At 39.4% G+C, this 17,614-nt stretch overlaps 1 protein-coding gene across 2 annotated transcripts; it reads left to right on the top strand.

Annotated features, from left to right (window-relative positions):
• Positions 1 to 2,508: 2,508 nt before the first annotated feature.
• Positions 2,509 to 17,413, top strand: LOC131778241 (microtubule-associated protein futsch-like). Of its 2 annotated transcripts, none has more exons than XM_059094638.2 (11): positions 2,509 to 2,627; positions 4,326 to 4,941; positions 6,381 to 6,553; positions 7,216 to 7,367; positions 8,314 to 10,445; positions 10,606 to 10,773; positions 11,134 to 11,274; positions 11,916 to 12,072; positions 12,689 to 12,906; positions 13,574 to 14,649; positions 15,154 to 17,413. In XM_059094638.2, exons 2-11 carry the CDS (start codon positions 4,392 to 4,394, stop codon positions 15,754 to 15,756), a joined length of 5,370 nt encoding a protein of 1,789 aa, XP_058950621.2. In that variant the 5' UTR covers positions 2,509 to 2,627; positions 4,326 to 4,391; the 3' UTR covers positions 15,757 to 17,413. The 2 variants fall into 2 exon arrangements, with proteins under 2 accessions (XP_058950621.2, XP_066028043.1); XM_066171946.1 differs by lacking the exon at positions 2,509 to 2,627 and adding an exon at positions 2,746 to 2,868.
• Positions 17,414 to 17,614: the final 201 nt, after the last annotated feature.

Here is a 17,614-nt window from a genome sequence, read left to right as displayed (position 1 = left end):
ATTCGTCAATTGAATAATGGTTGAAACATCCCTTTGGTCCGTTTGACAAGTGCAACTAATAGAAAGAGGGTCACTTGATACTACTTGCTTAGTAACGGCACTCAGCTGAGGCACGCTTGTTAACTCACTATCACTTGTTCTCCTTTTAACAGCTTGGAACACTGATGTCAAACTTAGAAATAAAGTTCAGCGCTGAAAAAGTGGAAGACCTCGTAGACAAAACCAGCAACTCAGTGTTAAACGCCATGAGTTGTTTAAACGGCGAGGCGTAAATTCAGGCGGTTGATATATAGTACACAGGTCTTCCTGTACATTGTTTGGTTTGGATTTAAATAGTTTAGTTACACCAAGAAGCCAGTTTACTAACGTTGAGTTTAACCCTCAACAACTTGAGAGTCACTGGCAACTTATTATTCCTTTCAGTATCACCGTTGAATCGAACATTAAGGTCACGAGAATGAAAGAAACGATTCCCATCCAAATTAAACCGTTAAATATTTTAGGGGGCAGGCTTCTCCTACCAAATTAGAGAAAAAGTATGCTCCAGAAACCATATTATCTATATCTCCACTGCGAAGATTGTCCATGAAAATTAACTCCTCATCGCAGTTTAAGATTTCCAAAGATTGGCTCATCTTTCGAAAATTATCCTCAACTATGCCCATCTCCGAACAATTGACGCCGCCATGTTGAAAACAACGTTAACTCTTTATCCTAACTACGTCTGCTCTGCTTTGTTGATTGCAAAGTCCAGAGGTTACACAACAAGATTTAAAATGGCCGCCATCAGAAGCGAATTTTTGGCGCATTTCGCGGGTCAGTGTCGTAATTTCATCATTAATGGAGATAAATGTAATGCAGTTTCGGAAGCACACTTCCTTTAGTCGGGTGTCGTTTAGTTACAGGGTTTGAACTGATTACCATTCAGTTTAGTTTAGTTTTAGTTGCGCTTAGTTCAGTTCAATCTCTACAGACGTAACGCCATGCGTAACGCAAGGTGACTACAAGAGCGTGACCTTCAGCGTTGCGTGATACTCAAGAATACAAGAACATGAGTAAAAACACTGATTTATGGCAAGCATGTTATACACTGGATATATCAGAAACCAGTTTTAGTCAAAGTTTTATCCAAATTTTTCTGGAGACGCCTTTCAGGAGCCCGCGTTGTAAAATTCCCATGGGGTCATAGTTGTGTCTACTTACAAAGCATCTGGAGGAAACATGTAAGTCATTTGACCTGATAGTAATCGCTTTATTTATCAAATGTTCATTCAACAGTGGTGGTACTGGCGGCGAAAAAGCGAATGGCATCCATAGATAATGTTGATCTGAAAGTTAACCGGCTTAATAGAGGGGGAAAAACACGTCTCCTTTGTGGACAGCTATCCTATACATGAAATTTTGTTTCATTTTTTTTTAGCTCAGTAGAGAAAAGATGTCCTCCAACTGACACTCTCCTTTGTTGTTACTTAGTATTCTATTTCGCAAATTTTTTTTTTCAGTTCAGCCTTCCAAAAATCACAAACATGGGAGCAATGTAACGTAAACCCCGCAAAATATTTCACGTCATGGGAAAGCTATGCGAAAAGTACTGACAGAGAGCTCGATACAGTTGGGCTTTGGGCGATGAACGGTGAACAATGGAACCTAAAATTCTTTGGCGTGCGATTCGTACACTGGAATATCATTCTATTCATATACAGTAAAATTGCAATTGTTCAATAGCTAAAACCCTACACAGTGTACCTGCTGAATGATGTAGATAACGCGTTCTAACTTTTAATGACTTTCTAGGGGCGATTATAAAAGAGTATAAACTAAGGTAACAAGATTACCTGTTCAAGCCTCGAACTCGCATCATCTTTAGTGTGGGATATATGATATGTAAAAAAATCTCATACGGAACACGGGGGTGGGAATATTTCAGGCAGGTACAGAAAGCACATGGTTGATGCTCCGAGGCACATCTATAATATGATGCCCCTTCTTGCTGAAGAAGAAATAATACATTGTGGATGAAACGGGTGACCTAACCCCCTTCAATATTTTTGAAATTAGAAGCTATGGCCTTTTCTCAATTTTGCGAGAGGGGGTCAAAGCTCTCTTTCATAGAGTACTTATCTCCACGTGTGTTGGACCTCTTTGTATTGTTTCTGCTAAAAGTCATGTTGATCAGTTACAGCTTTGCAAATCGGTGAATAATTACAAAGTTGCAAGGTGTACGTATTTTTTGAGGTGTGCAATATTTTAATATTTATGAAGTTGGTTAGAGTGAGGTAACGGTATTGGTCAATATTTTTACGCACCAAAAATAACCTGTTCTGAAACCGAAAAATTCCATCTTTAAGCTTCAACTGCGTTGCATTTAAATGATTAAATTGATGATGGAACTTAGAGTTTTAAGAAGGAGTACTTTTTTAGTGAATAACTGTGTAATATTACATCCGCATCCATCCGCCTACGAGAAGCATTATGAAGTGCCCATCATTCCTAGCGTATTTTATTTAGTGCCCGGCCCGCCGTGACACATCACCAAAGTTGCCGTCCCGCCGTCAGGCTGAGAGGATATTATACTCTTTGAGTAAGCTTCGCTTTGGACGGGAAATAGACCGTTCCCTAAAAGCCAGGTATCTAATTGATAATACCAGTTATCCTTGTTATAATCTTCTGTTATGAGGAGAAGTTTTGATTTCAGCCTGCAGACAAGTTTGATAAGCTCATCAAGAATATGGACGCGTATTGTAGGCAGCCAAGGAGACATCGCTAGTACAACAAGAACGAGATTTTCGATAAGAGTCGTTAACAGCTCGCTTCAAGGTGCCAAAAAAACACTTGTTATCGCCTGGTGTATGAAATATTTCGATTAAGGTACTCCGGTGGTTTTCTTTTCATTATTTCCTTGTTTATATGCCAACAAACCTGAAGGCTGCGATATAAGCGTTTGTGTGTTTAGGAATGCGTGTAATGTAGTCACTCATATTTCCGGGCATTAGACTCTCGATTTAAATGCTACGGAGTAAGGCGCATTCTAATCGATCACTCTAAGGTAAGGCCATTAGACGCTTTTCGTAAAGGTTCATTAACTTTTTAATTTGAGGCAAACGAATGGGGGATTTAAAGCTCGCTGCATGGGATATTTTGTGAGCAATTTACCGTTTCAATTTGATCTACAACAATTAGTGCTGTCTGTTTCAAGAATTTAATTTCTTGTGGATGATCCGTGGGTTTCTTCGCTCCATTCTGGCGAGGAAGGTTAAAATTTGACGTAATTGAATTCTTATTTATTGTAAATGAATGCGTGGGAATATTGAGTTATATCTCCCACGGCAGGAATAGTTACTCTATTGCGGTCACAGGTCATTTAAAACGCTGGCACTTCATAATGATACTGACTAATCAAAACAGACGAAAGGTCATCTACCAAGTCAGATCAATACCAGTGCTATTCAAAAGACGATATAAACAAAACTGCAGTGTAATTTTTTAAAATAAAAAACTCGTACTTAAAAGTGATTACAATAATTATTAAGTGCCTCATTACTTACGCTTGGGCCAAATGTAAATGCTGGCTAATTATAAATAGGTAGTTTTGACTTTCATTTTACAAAATTTAACGATGTCAGGCAGTTTTTTACAGCCTTTCTTTCCGTAATAAGCCTTTACACTGGAAATAAAATTATAGCAAGTCAGATTTGTAAACTGTTCATGTAATGTATGCGCGACCAGCACTTATCATTAGAACTAGAATTTGTGAACCTTTTAATTTAAAGTACAATGTGCATGTCCTCTAAAGGTCACCTAAAGATGTCTGAAAAGATAGAGCCAATTTACCCATTTTCTCATAATTTTCAAACAGTTATCATTAAAGATCCCAAAATATTGCAAAACATCTTCTCTGCAGTGACACAATATAGAACAGAATACAGGGCCATATGAATTTGCCATTATATCTCGGTTTCACAATTGTGTCTGTAATTATGTTATCTTTGGTTGGTAGTCTAAATTAACACAAATAAGGTGGATCTCATTGACCTTGTATTTTGTGTGGTTTTTCTGCCTGTTTTTGATTTAATTTGTATCAGTATTTCAGCACATAAGCAGATGGAGTAAAAAGTTTCTGGCACCCACAAATATTAGATACCTGCTTCTTGCTTTCAAGTAATAAATATTATCATTTAGTTAAAGTGAAAGTTCTAAGAGAGGGAGGTCCACAGTGTACTTGTGAGTGATAGCTTGGAAAACTTCCTAAAGTTCTAGACTGGACTTTGTGCCTTCTGTGGAAATATAATTCACTGTTTTCCTTTATGTTTATTTTGCAATAATAGGGACAGTTTTTGCTTGTGCATACAAGTGTCTTGAGTGATGCATTTGGAGCTGTAAGGAAAAAGAAAATGTCTACTGCTGAGTCAGAACAGGATAAACAGCCTTTTAGTGCTATTAATGATGCAGTTCCTTCTGGAAAAGATGAATCAGGTGATCCACCCACAGAAGTGACAAAGAGTACATTTGAAACAGAAACCAAGCCTGTTGACTCAACTGTCACTGAAGCAGAGTCAGCAAAGAATGGTGATGAAGAAAAAACAGAAACTGAAGCACAGAACCCTGAAATTGTTATTAATGGTGATTTGAGTAAAAGCCATGAAAATGTCTCATCTTTAACTAACGAATCAAATGAAACTAATCAAAAATCTACACAAATCAAAGAGGTTGTCAATGGGGTAGAAACTAGTGATGAAAATTGCACAACAAAGGATGTAAAGGATGAAGGGAAACCTGCGGAGACAACTGAACTTGATAAAGGCCAAGAAAAAGTGGAGAATGTTCCACTGAAAGTGGAAGATGCTGTTCCTGAGAGTAAAAGAGAAGAAGAAGCTGGAGTTAAAGAAAGTGTGGAACAAAAAGAAAATCAGCCCTCCGAAGAAAGCACTGTTGCTGTAACAGGTAAAAGCTTATGTTAGTATATTCACCTAATTGCAATACCATTGTCATATGAAAAGTAAAGCAAAAGAATGAAGGCAGGCCAAATAGGAAATGTATTAATGTATAAAACTACCCTTTGGCTTAATGCACAGCAGCTGAACAATTTTCACAGAATTTTCCCAAAAAACTTCATCAAACTTTGTGAGAGATGAGGTGTTATTTCAAGATTACAAGTGATTCCAAAAATTAAAAAAGAGAAATTCCAGAGTATGTATATTTATGTTGGCATTTTTCCCTTTTTTCCCTTTTTTCCCTTTTTTCCTTTTTCTATGACAATGTAACTACAATTAGGTGCCTGGCATACCTTTTACATGTATTAGTATGATCAGTTGCCTCAATCCTTTGCCCCCAAAGATTGACTAGAAGAATCTGTTTTCTCCTAACAATATTAACCCTGAATCACTCTTTAAGATCAGGAGAATAAAGGAATGATCACCAGTTAAAGAAACTCTTGATTGTTAATAAAACAAATTCTGCTTGCCAGCAGCTTAGGAAGTGCCATTATGTGTTTCAAGTGAATCTTGAGTGTATATCACTTTGAGAACTCTTTTTCATACTACCCGCATTTTTTTAAAGAACTTGGTTAAGTCAGAGGGTATCCAAGGATTTCCAGAGATGATCTAAATATTTCCAAAAGACACTCTAAATATTTTCATAGGTGTTTGCAGTGCTCCATCTTTCATAACCAAAGGTTTTGAGGAATTTGCAATCAGTTGCCCCTGGGTTTGAAAAAACTTTGTTTCCTTCATACTTTATCAGCTTTATGTTGTGTTCTATATTTTCCCAAAATTTGTCAGTTTAGATTGTGATTGCAAAAATTTGGCTGCAAACCATGAGACATTGGTTAGCAGGTGTAAGCTGGGGAGGGATTGGAGTTTTCAATAATGACTCGGGCTCGTCATGCCCAAGGTGTAAGAGGTGACAAGTACACCCACAGATAAAAGTATCTCAGTTGCAAATATATATAATTATATAGTTGTACATTGTAACACAGGGCAGAAGGTACAAGAGTTTCTGTTAGTATGTACTGTAGATGTACACAACTGCATGAGCTTCCTCTTGCTTTCCTCAGTAAATAAACAAATAGAGATTTATATGTGGGTGTGCGCAGATATGTAATTTTTCTTGGAGTGTTAAACTCAATGTCCTCTTTAGTGAGATATGGACAGGCAACCATGTATTATTTTTTTTAAGTAGATAAACACCATAGAACTTTACTGACAAGAAAATTTGATAAATGACTTTGGATTGAGAATGGTGAACTCTTCATCAATCATTCATTAATCTGATAGAGTGGTGTGAAACACTGCAGCTTATATCATTAATATTTTTAACTTACATATATATTGGATGTACAGTACACGTGTTAAACTGAATAGAAGATTGTGTCTTTTTGTAAGACCAAGAGGGTGCTGACAGGAAAAGAGCCGTGACCATTGACAATCCAAGTGATATGAAGGAACTGACTGAAAAGAGTGGGGAGTCCACAAAAGATGATACAAATAAGTTATCTGTTCAAGAAAGGTCAAGAACTCTGGGAGATATTGAGGGAAGTGCTTCAACACCTTTAAAGGTTAGAAATTATTTACCCATAAATTGTTTTCTTTATCACCATCTATACATTTCTGGCCCCAGTTGTTTTACTCATTTACGCCACATCTAAACAACAATCCTAAGAACATAGCAAATGCAAACAACTTAAAGAAACATTTGTTCAAGAGATTCCCAAACATCAATTCAAGTAGCAAACACTTTGGTGTTACAAGGACATTTTAAGATACCTTTTTAGCCTAACTTTTGCTAATTAGCTATTAAAAATATTTTCAACTCTACACATACTTGACTTCTCATGTTAATATTTTTTTACATTGTATAATTAACTATAAATAGACCCTTTTTCTTTCTTTTCTTTAAACTATGGTACTAGGTCCACCAGTAACTGTGAATTAGCCATTAAAGTCTATTTATTTGTTTATTGTTTTGTCACTCTGAGAAGTATGCACCAACAGGCTATGAAGGGTATAACATGCACTGTCAGCCTTTCAGAGCATTTCTTAGAGTGTTATAGTACTAACTCTTGAGAATTAGGTATTAACCCAGTGACATATCTCAGCTTAAATTTTTCTTTATTCTTGTTACCTGTTTGTTTGACTTTGTGTCAAAAGAGGAAATAATATATTGCTCACTTCTCATAGTTAAAGGATCAAATGAATGCTTTTTTTTTATTGTGGTTAGGAGGATGTTGCTGCACGATCACAAACAGTCTGGTATACTGATAAAGTGGAAACCAATGGATCAAACACAGAATGTGATTCAGCTGAGGAGACAGTTAGTTATTCCACTAGTATTGTAGGAGGAGCAGTTGTTAAAACCCCAATCCAGTCAAAGTAAGTGTGAAGTAAAAAATTTGTGAAAAAAGGCATTTGCATTTACTGTAAACACTCCCACCGGTACATGTAAGTCCTCCTCTTTCTCTAGTAAAACCCTCTTTCCCCCTAATCAAGAACCCTGTTGTAAAAATAGGTGGGTAGAGTTGTGGTGCAATTTATACTGAAAAAAATGCATGCTGTACATAGTGTGCATTAACTTTTGGCTACAATTCAACAGAGAAATAGTAACTCGCATTTTAAATCCTCAGACAGTATTTTATAATCATAACCTTAAGTAGGATTTTAAGTTTGTAAATAGTGTCTTGTAACCCATTTAGTGGGTTTAAACTTTGTTTGTGGAGTGCAAGTCATGTCCTCAATCTGTGAATTTGATGCTTGCAGAAGCTAGCAAGTCTTGGTTAGAGTAAATTATGTCTTTTGGCTTAGAGTGGTTTTTTTAATTTTGTTAACCAAAAAATAGACTACACTATACCTGTACAATCTGAAGAACAAACAATTGCTGGTAAAACTCCACTCAGAATAAATATATAAATATAATATACTTGGCTAAATGATCTGATGAAAGAGGAAGTACTATTTACATGTAAGCGTTTGGCCTGCCCTAGTAACTTGGCCTAATTTTCACTCAGTTTGACAAGAAAAGACAAAACATAGAACCAAACGGGCACTTAGAAACACATTCATAGTGAACGAATAGCTAAATGTAAATAGAATAAGAAAGATAGTAAGTTTTGAGCTCGGTGAAGAAATAAAGGAAGATTTTTTTTCGTCTTGTCACGAGCGTGGGACAAAGAAAAAATTCTGACTCTCCATGAGGAATCCAACCTTAGACCTTTAGATTCCGTGCTGCGATGCTCTACCACTGAGTGGTGAGCAAGGCCCATTACGAAGTTCATCAGCCAAATGTGCCAAATTCGAACTAACTTCACGAATTTTTTTTCAGCTCGCCAAAAACCCAACACAAGAAGAGGGAAGGAAGTCCTCAGCTCACTTCACCAAAGAAGAGATCAGTCATAGATTCCCTATTTAGACGACGAAAGAAGTCCAAAGGTGATCCGGAGAGCCCCCTCGGGACCGCACCCGATGACAAAGACCCTGCATCTAGTCCTGGTGGTGCTGATGCAGATGCTTCAAAGGACGGTAATGGGTCATTAGAGACAAAGGAAGAGACAGGAGGTGCTCAAAACGTTGATATCAACCAGGGGGCAGAAGGAGATGTCAAATCTGCCGTGGTGGAAGAGGATGAAGATAGCCATGCTACACCACATCACTCTGAACCAGCGGAAGCAACTACTGTGGTAGAGAAGGAACAAAGTAATGATGGTGTCAATGAAAAAGAAGTTGAAACCACCAAGGAATCGGAGGTAGAGGAAAATCAGGTGGAGTCGCAGGATGCGCAAGAAGTGTCAACACCTGTGGAAGGTGCGGAGGACAATGATGAGACAAACCCTGAAGCCCCCGAGGATAAAGAGCCAGAGGAGTCTGAGGAAATAAAGGACGCTGTCAAGAGAGCTCACACTGACAATCCTGGGGAAGAGGAAACAAGTCCGCCACCTGCAGCAAAGAAAAAGAAAACCATTTTTGGTGGTATCTTTACGAGGCGCAAGAGTAAGAAATTAAAAGGTGAAGACACTAGTTCTCCTGATGAGGCACAAGAGGAGAAAGATGATAAACCAGAGGAGGAGCCTCAAACTGTGGATGATAATACACCGCCAGCTGAACGAGAAGGAGTAGAGACGCCAGATGATGGAAAAGACCAGTCTCCTCCAACTGAAACGGACGAGGGCACTGCTACCGCACAGCAAGAGGTAACAGTGGATGTGATTACTCCAGCAGTAGATCAAGCTTTAGAAAGTGCTCAAGCGGAGGCAGTAACTGAGGACAAAGATGATGAAAAGACTGAGGGGAAAGAGGAGGATGCTGCTGAGGCGGAGGAGCCAAGTACCAAAGAAGATAATGCACCTGAAAGTAACAAGAAATCTTCAGAGGAATCTTTGCAGTCTGAGGGTGCTGAGACCAAGGTCAAAATAGAGGAGAGAGTGGAGAAACATGTGACTACTCAAGAAAGCCAACCTAAAAAAAAGACTTCCCTTTTTGGTGGGTTTTTGACTCGGCGGAAGAGCAAGAAAACGAAAGATGTCGATGACGACCCTGCCGTCGAAACATCACAACAAGAGGATGATAAGGTACAAGAGGATCAAGGGGAAACCACGTCGACCCAACCTGCTGATGATGCCAAACCAGATAGTGCTGAAGTCAAAGAGACGTCAGAGAATGAGCAAGGACAAATTCCGACACCAGACTCAAGTGATACCACTCCTACTGCAGAGAAAGAAGTTGTAGAACCTGTGATAAGTCCCGCAGCAGATGAACCGGTGGAAAGTACAAACGAAGAAGGTGCTGAGGCTAATAAAGATGATGGTAATGTTGACGCACAGGAGACAAAAGGTGTTGAGATGCAAACTGGAACATCAGCAGATGACGAGAAATCTCCAGAAGATGTAGTACAACCTAAAGAGGCCGAAGCTGTTGATGGGAAGAAGGAAACACAGGAAAAGGCTGTCACGATTCAAGAAAATCAACCAGAAAAGAAGAAATCGATTCTTGGTGGCCTTTTTTCCCGGCGTAAGAGCAAGAAATTAAAAGATGATAGTTCGAGCCCATCTGACGAAAAAATGCACGAGAGCGACAGCGACAAAGTAGAAGAACACAAAGATGACGGTGCGTCAACACTACCTGCAGTTGACACCTCACCCCACGCAGAGGAAGAAGGGAAGACAGTGGAGAGCGAGACAGAGCAAAATGCGGCGCCCGAAGCAAGTGACGCCATTGTTGCTACCCAGAATGAAGTAGCGGAAGATATGATCAGTCCTACAGCAGATCAAGCTATAGAAAGTGCCCCGGAAGAGGCTACAGAGAAGGAGAAAGTTCATGAAGAGAGTGGAAGGCAGGAATCAGTGGCGGCAGAAGAGAGTGAGACAAGTAATAAAGAAGTGGAAGCTGTAGTGGCTGTGGAGGTTCAGAAATCTGCAGAAAGTGAGAGTGGAGTAGAAAATGATAAAGCTACTGTAGACGGTAAGGAAATTGGTGATGGATTCTTGTAGTATACTTTTCCGTCACCAATTTAAGATGATAAAATCCTATTATATTATATACACTTTGTTGCGTCAGGTTTACTGAAATCAACCTGGGGTACATACGTTAGTTTCATACAGCGCATACCTTTCTTTTGCAGCTTCAACCGAGCCCACAGTAGAAAAGGTGACTTCGCCCGAAGGGAAAGAAGCCCAGGACAACGCAGATACAGCATCAAAGGAGCGAGAGGCACTCATGAAAGGTTCATACAGCCCTAAGACCCGCCGCATGCAGATGAGGATAAGTTATGCTGAGACGGTTGGAGAAAGTAAGCGATCGTTTACTGTCCTGGGTTTGTTAAGTCTGAACACCCTTACATCAGTATTCATATTCTCCATAAGCAATAACGCAATTTTGGGCCGAAATCATACTTTTAATTTCAAATCAAACTCGCAGTTCGCGCTCGTTCGATTTTAAAACAACACGTATCATTTCAGACCAAATTGTACTTCAGTCAGTTCAATTACCATCATGAAAACATGCACGTGGACATCATAACCAATGTATTTTCAATGGTAGGGTTTTCTTGTCTTATTTATTGGACGCGTGTGATTATGTTTAGCCTCCGGACTGGGTTCCATAACACAAGGGTCTTACTGATGATTTTCACTGTTGTGTGCCCTAACAGGTGGTCGAGAGGTCGAGCTAATTGGTACACCAGAACGAGATGCTGAATCTCCTATTCAGAATAATAAAACACCTCCAGACCAGCGGGTATCGTGCCGGGCTCTTGGAGAAGTTGACCACGAAGGATGGTTGGCAAAGAAAGGTAAGAGAAATACTGAAGCAAAACTCCTAGTCGTGTCACGAAAGATAAGCTAAAGCGATGTTGGTCAGTAGGCTTTAAAACTAACTTTACTTTTACTTCTAATCTTACCTAATAGAAGAGAGAGAAAGGGACTCGAGGAAAACTTATGGAATAACCCGATACTACAAACTAGTCAATACCAGAGTATTATTAATTGTAAACAGCAGCCAGTTGAAGCGCTCACTTCCTACTTCTTCTTCCTCTTTGGTATTCTCTTTATTTTCTTGCTCAGTCAGGTGGGGCGGGAATTGATTAATGAAGGATTAATGAAGGGTGCGATCAGAAATTTGCGCTTCAGGGTTAAAACGCGCTGTGCGTCGCGTCGCGCAATTTTTCCTCTTGGACGCGCTTTCCAACATTTGCCGCACCATACTTAAACGCCTCTTACGCTAGCCATAGTCCCCAAATGGAAATGTTACTGGTGGACTTTTAGTAGAACGTGTTTGTTGTAAATCGGCTGTTACTTGCCTTTATGATAGCTTAAACTGTTTTATCTTGAAAGTGATGTTAGGAATTACCTGCAAAAATTTTCTTTTTATAACATCTTAGCTAGAAAACAGGCAATTCTAGTCAGGGGTCTCATTACAATCAAATTTTTGTAGGAGGTCCTCTCTTCTTCTCGAGCTGGAAGCGTAAATGGGTGGTGTTGAAGGAAGGGAAACTGTATTACTTCAAAACTTCTTTCGACCCTGAGGCCAGTGGAATTATAAACATGCAGGGAACAACTGTGGCTCCAGCCCCTGAAACTAAAAAGAGCTTGTAAGTATGCATACTCAGGAAAACACCCCGTGCGTGTATGCGCACACTGGAGGTCGGTTTTTGTGATTAATGTCGTAGAACAGAGCTGACTGAAACATCGATAGGATTCGTATCAGTCGCTTGACCTGAAGGCCCACGAACTGGTAGTTAAGAAAACGAAACTACATTTGGCTTCTGTCGGCGACGTTTATGCAAACCTTTGATGATAGTTTTTTGATTGCATTATGCCTTAACAGATCAAACAAAAGGATTCTGATTTTTTTTAATTGTAATTAATTTTTTTCTTTTATTACCTAACATTTGTCAGATAAAATCTATTTTCGAGTCGATGCTTCTCTGGCAAAGGAATCACGTTTAAAGATTTTCATGTTTGTTTGCTTGTTTCTATTTTAAAAAGTTAGTTGATCAGTCAGTGAGCCGTCAGCGTGCCGTGTAGGCAGTCCATTAGTTGGTCACCCGTTTGTTTTGATGAGTTACTGCATGCCCCCCCCCCCCCCCAAAAAAAAAACTACTTTGGTTGAGTTGTTCAGGGATATTTGGTTCATTAGAAGTCATTACTTTTACAGGTGTATTTCATTTTTTTACAACTTTGCACACAAATGCTTCTTCCTTCCAGTTGTTTCAAATGTGAGCAGCCGGGTCCCAAACCTCATGTGTTCCTGTTTATGGCAGAGAGTAAAGAAGACATGGAAAGATGGCTGTCTGTGTTGACGGCTGCTTCAAAAGGAGAAGCCATACCAAAAACTAAGCAGCATCTGGCGGTCAAGGAGGAAGCAGTCATGCGCAAGAAGTCAGGATCAATCAGTTCAGCGCAGAGAACGAGTTCTGTACTTGGTTAGTATTGGACAGAAAGAAAGTGATGAATAGTGTGGATCAATGTTAGTATCTGAGAAACTGCGTATCTACCCTCCCCTAGGGTTAGGGGAGGGTAGGTGCGCGGTTGCATAGATACTGACATTAATCCAGTGTAACAAACACAGAGATATGATAATGATAATGGTAACTGAGAATGACGATAATGATGATGATGTTAATAATAGTGATGAAGATAACCATTCCGTTTAAGAAGTTACTTTTGTATCAAAACATCGTTTGTTCAGGTTTACAAAAGTAATCACAGGGGCCAGTGAAAACGAAGGAAACTATCACAAATCATGAGCCAATAAGAACACAAAATAAATTGTGGTTAATGGTCTTAAATGCGCCAAAAACACAATCGGCAGGCGCTGCTTAGGACAGCAATGAGCTGCGCAGTCCTCAAATTACAGGGAATAAGGCTGTTCGAAGCTTGAGTACGTAAAACACAGAGTTTAGTTTCATCTTTTCTTGGTTGACGTTTTGCTTTAAATGATATCATAAGGTAAATTTTAATATCCCTCTTATACTCTCATTCTAAAAAGATTGTTTACCTGAAGCAGATGTGATAAATTCATATTTATATAATCGAAATAATTTTTGTCGTTTAGTTTAAAATAAATCCTTTTCTGATCTTACTTTGCAGCTTATGGAGGGCGTCATAGCCTGATAGTAGACGAAGAAGACTCAAACGCTCTCAGGGGGAGGTCTAATCCAGGCTCTTTCTCAAAAGTACCGCAAGTGACAGAGACAGAGGAGAAAAAGGACACAAACTCTGAACCTGTTGAAACAGAGCCGATACAGAATGGCACGGAGCCAGTTACCGAACTCTCAGAGGACAAGCAAAAAGACACGAGCGAAAGTGGAGAAAGTCAATCAACTGAAAAACCAGAAGCTTCCGCGGACGAAGTAGTGGTAAGTGGCGAGCAGGTAGTCTTAGAGTCTGCACCACCTGTTGAAGTGTCTCCTGAAAAAGACACACCGCCCGCGGTGGGATTGGGCGATGCTGCCTCGACTGAAGCTTCGCCTGAAGAGGAGAAGCGAGACGAAGAAGCCGTCGACGCAGCGGAGAAGAAAGAACCTGAGGGTACTCAACCCGAACAAGAATCAGTGGGATCAGCAGTTGACACAACGGACGGGGACAGTAGCGTTATTACGACAGAGAGCTCCGTTACTGTAATAGAGACAGTAAAAACAACCTCAGTAGTCTCCGAGAAAGTTGAAACTGTAGTGTCAGTGATTAAAACAGAGGGAGCAGAAGTTACTCATTCTGAGCATCAAACGGAAACAGTAGAGGTGAAGCAGGAGATCATGGAAGATGTCTTTGAAACTAGCCCGACGGAACCTGACGCCAGCGAACCAGAGTCCCCATCAAGCACCAAATGGTACTTCACTTTGAACAGGCAGGAAACATGGTCTGTAGCAACCGAGACTGAAGAAAAGAAACCTCCGGTACGCATCAAGTCTTCCAGCTCGGCTAGCGACAAAGGATCGATTAGGAGCGACAGAGCATCGATCAAGAGCGACCAAGGGTCAGTCAAGTCTTCTTCGGAAGATGATCAGCTTTTGGCCATGTGTCGAAATATAAAAAAAGCGCGACTGTCGATAGTAGGCGACCCGATGAGGGAGGGTCCGGACAGACTTCGGGCGTGGTCAACTGTGAAGGATAATTCAGAGGAACAGCAATTTGTCAGACTCAAGACGTTGGAAAGAACTCTCAAGGTGGGTTTCAATATTTGTAATCTTCTCTAATAACCCTTTAACTTTCCAATCTGATTCGTACTATTTTTGTGCCTGCCATAAATCTTCTTGTGCTTAAGTACTTTTTCTTTTTCGTGGCGTGTTTTCTGGTTAATTTATTGGTATTGAAAGGAATCGCGTGTCAATGACTTACAAGAATAAAAGGGTCAAACAAATGTAAGACCCAGCTGAGGTGTTATATTCATTTGAAATTCCACCCAGAAACGATGACAGTAGAGTGATTTTTTTGGCGTTAACTCTTATTCCTTAAGAGTTAGAAAATGCGCGGCGACGTTTTTGAGTATATATATATATATATATATGCAAACGTGAAAAAATAATTCCAAGTCAGCGTGTAGAGTGGTATGTTGCCAGCACCAATCAGATCGCCCCATTTCTTGTAGGACAGAAAAAAAGAAAAGCAAACTCAGCCCAGACGATTTATTGATTCAATGTGAAGCTCTTTTTCCTTTTTTTTTCTTGTAGGACAAAGAAAAGTATCTCTCAGAGCTTGAAGAGTTATTGACCCAACCGGAAATAAACCGAGACTCCATATACGCATGGAAGCTACGCTATTCAGATTTGGTAGAAGAGCTGTTCCCTATGGAGAATGAAGAAGATGGAGGGGAGAAGGCCAAAGATACTGAGAGTGGAGCGGAGGGTGAAACGGAAGAGCCAAAGAAGGAAGATGATGAAGTAAAACCTATAGATGTGGAAGAAATAGAGAAGGTGGTTAAGGAAGGAGAAGGAAAGAAATCAGAAGAAGAAGCCGTCACTTGCTCGGAGAAAAACCAAGAAAATGTAGATTCGAAAAAAGAGTCTTGTGAGGGAGAACAAGAGCAACAGTCGAGCGATGGACGGGAGGACACAGAAGACAATGAAAATGACAGTGAGAGAGCTAGCGTCCATCAAACTGAAGTTAAAGGTGCACTGCTTTCAGACTCGGAACAAAAATTGAATGAAGCAGGAACTGAACAGGAAAAGCTGCACCAAGAGAAAGAGATTTCAACCGAAGGGAAGCCCTCTGACGGTAAAGAAGAAGCCGGAGAAAAAAAGAGTAACAGAGCAACGGATGATACTCATCTTTGATTCGAGAGAAGAGGCAACACCACAGGACAATGTCAGTGTAGGTGGTGCGAAAAGGTAACCGTGTCAAACAATGGAGAGGAGTCAACGAACTTCTCACATTTAGGCAATTAATAATCCCAGCGTCATATTTATGTTAGATGGGAAAAATCGAGAGAATTACAAGAGGGCTCATAATAATGAGAATTAAGGAACATTATTCAGACGGCTCAGAATTTCATACTAATCTTGCGCAGCTCTTATTTCAAGAGCTTATCCTTATTCATTCCTTGAAATTACTTAAATGGCGATCATTTAGTTAATTATTAAGTTGCCTGCACTTCAAGCCGTGAGAAAAGTTTTTTTCGATTGGCCTAAAATTGTTGCAATAACTGTGAAACTCAGAACATCGTGTACAACAGAATGATCAGAGAGTGTTTAAATTACTCTTCAAAGCAAAAGTCAGTCGCAAGAAAAATATTCCGCAATCAGAAATTATTCCCAATTGATAGAATTGAAGCTTTCTTACGTTTACTGAATTTTAATTGCGATCGAATCAAATCGTCCGTGTGCACGGTTTTCTGAGTTTCGCACGAAGCACGCAATTAACGATACTGTTTAATAAGCATCACGCAATCGATGATTGCGTGACGGTAATGATTCATGAAAGCTCCTCTATCTAAGTCGTGTTCGCCACCTTTCAATGAGTCGTTGTTGACTCAAAATCTATGCTGTTACTTTAATTTTCACAATATGTGAATGGCAGAGCTCAGGTGAATTTTATATTATGGCGCTGAAGCAAATCTTGTAGCATATCAATTCAAATTATTTTATACGACATAAATGGAATCTAATTAAGAGAGGTTGGCTAACGTTTTGAGTGCCTTGTAGGCGCAAAGTTTTTCTGCTGATGTGAGAAAATTTGTGCGCTTCTTTTGACTAAAAAAGAGAAAAAACAATACGGGATTTGAAAAGTGAAACCTCTTGGAAAAGGTTCCAGTATAAGGGTTAAAAAAAAAATGAGAATTGAATATTATTAAAATTATGGCATTAAAGGCTGCATTCCATGTTGGGTCACAGTATTTCTATCCTAACATGGTCACTGGTAGAGTTTATATTATACTTTTAGTTGTTGTTGATTTTTTTTTCTTTCATTTTCAAAATGACCGTTCAATTTTACGAGACGATCAACCTTCATGTATACCAAATGCTATGTTTATGTTCTCGGTGAAATGCTTTTGCCACCTTTTCGAGGGATAAAACTGAAAACTCAGATGCCGCAATGACTGAAATAAGAAAAGAGTTCTCAGCGAAAAAAACGCATCCTTTTGCCTCAGTAGTTACCAAGTGGCCTAAATGAGAATTTCTCAAGAGGGAAAAAAAAGCGAGCTTCCGAGAACTGAATATATCTTACTTCTTTTTCGCACTCAAATCGACATGTACGTATCCAACTGAATTAAAGAACAAAATGGTCATTATTTACCTACAATAGCGTTGCGAGTGTGGTAGTTCATACACTAGATTAAGCTTGGATTATACAAACTGCAACAAACCCACCTCATCGTATTTTATATGCGTGAGTTAAGACTTTTTTATTAAAAGTCAGCTTAGGTGTGTCACCTCTTAAATGGTACCGACAGTTGTGTTAATTCAATAAAGAAAGAAATATTTAGCATCGCAATTTCACTATCGGCTTTTTCACTAAGTTTTCTTCCTCTTTATCCTCCATTGTTCCACAATATACCTTCACAAGCCAATTGAAAAAACTGAATTTAAAAAAGAAATATCGAAATTAAGCTTTTCGCCCGTACAAGAAGTTATTGCTGCAGCAAACACTGCTTTTTATGAAGGCTATTTCGACCCAGTTCAAGTTGTAAGCAGG

This window comes from Pocillopora verrucosa, chromosome 9 (assembly GCF_036669915.1).
Source record: "Pocillopora verrucosa isolate sample1 chromosome 9, ASM3666991v2, whole genome shotgun sequence".
NCBI lineage: Eukaryota > Metazoa > Cnidaria > Anthozoa > Scleractinia > Pocilloporidae > Pocillopora > Pocillopora verrucosa.
Note: the sequence above shows the minus strand (reverse complement) of the source record. Positions and strands in the feature narration are given on the sequence as shown.

What these genes read in the sequence shown, in the direction of transcription:
- LOC131778241 (XM_059094638.2), top strand. Translation starts at nt 4,392, where the DNA reads ATGTCTACTGCTGAGTCAGAACAGGATAAACAGCCTTTTAGTGCTATT. An exon ending in GAGAACGAGTTCTGTACTTG is followed by an intron (nt 12,907 to 13,573) that starts GTTAGTATTGGA and finishes CTTACTTTGCAG; the next exon opens with CTTATGGAGGGCGTCATAGC. An exon ending in CGTTGGAAAGAACTCTCAAG is followed by an intron (nt 14,650 to 15,153) that starts GTGGGTTTCAAT and finishes TTTTTCTTGTAG; the next exon opens with GACAAAGAAAAGTATCTCTC.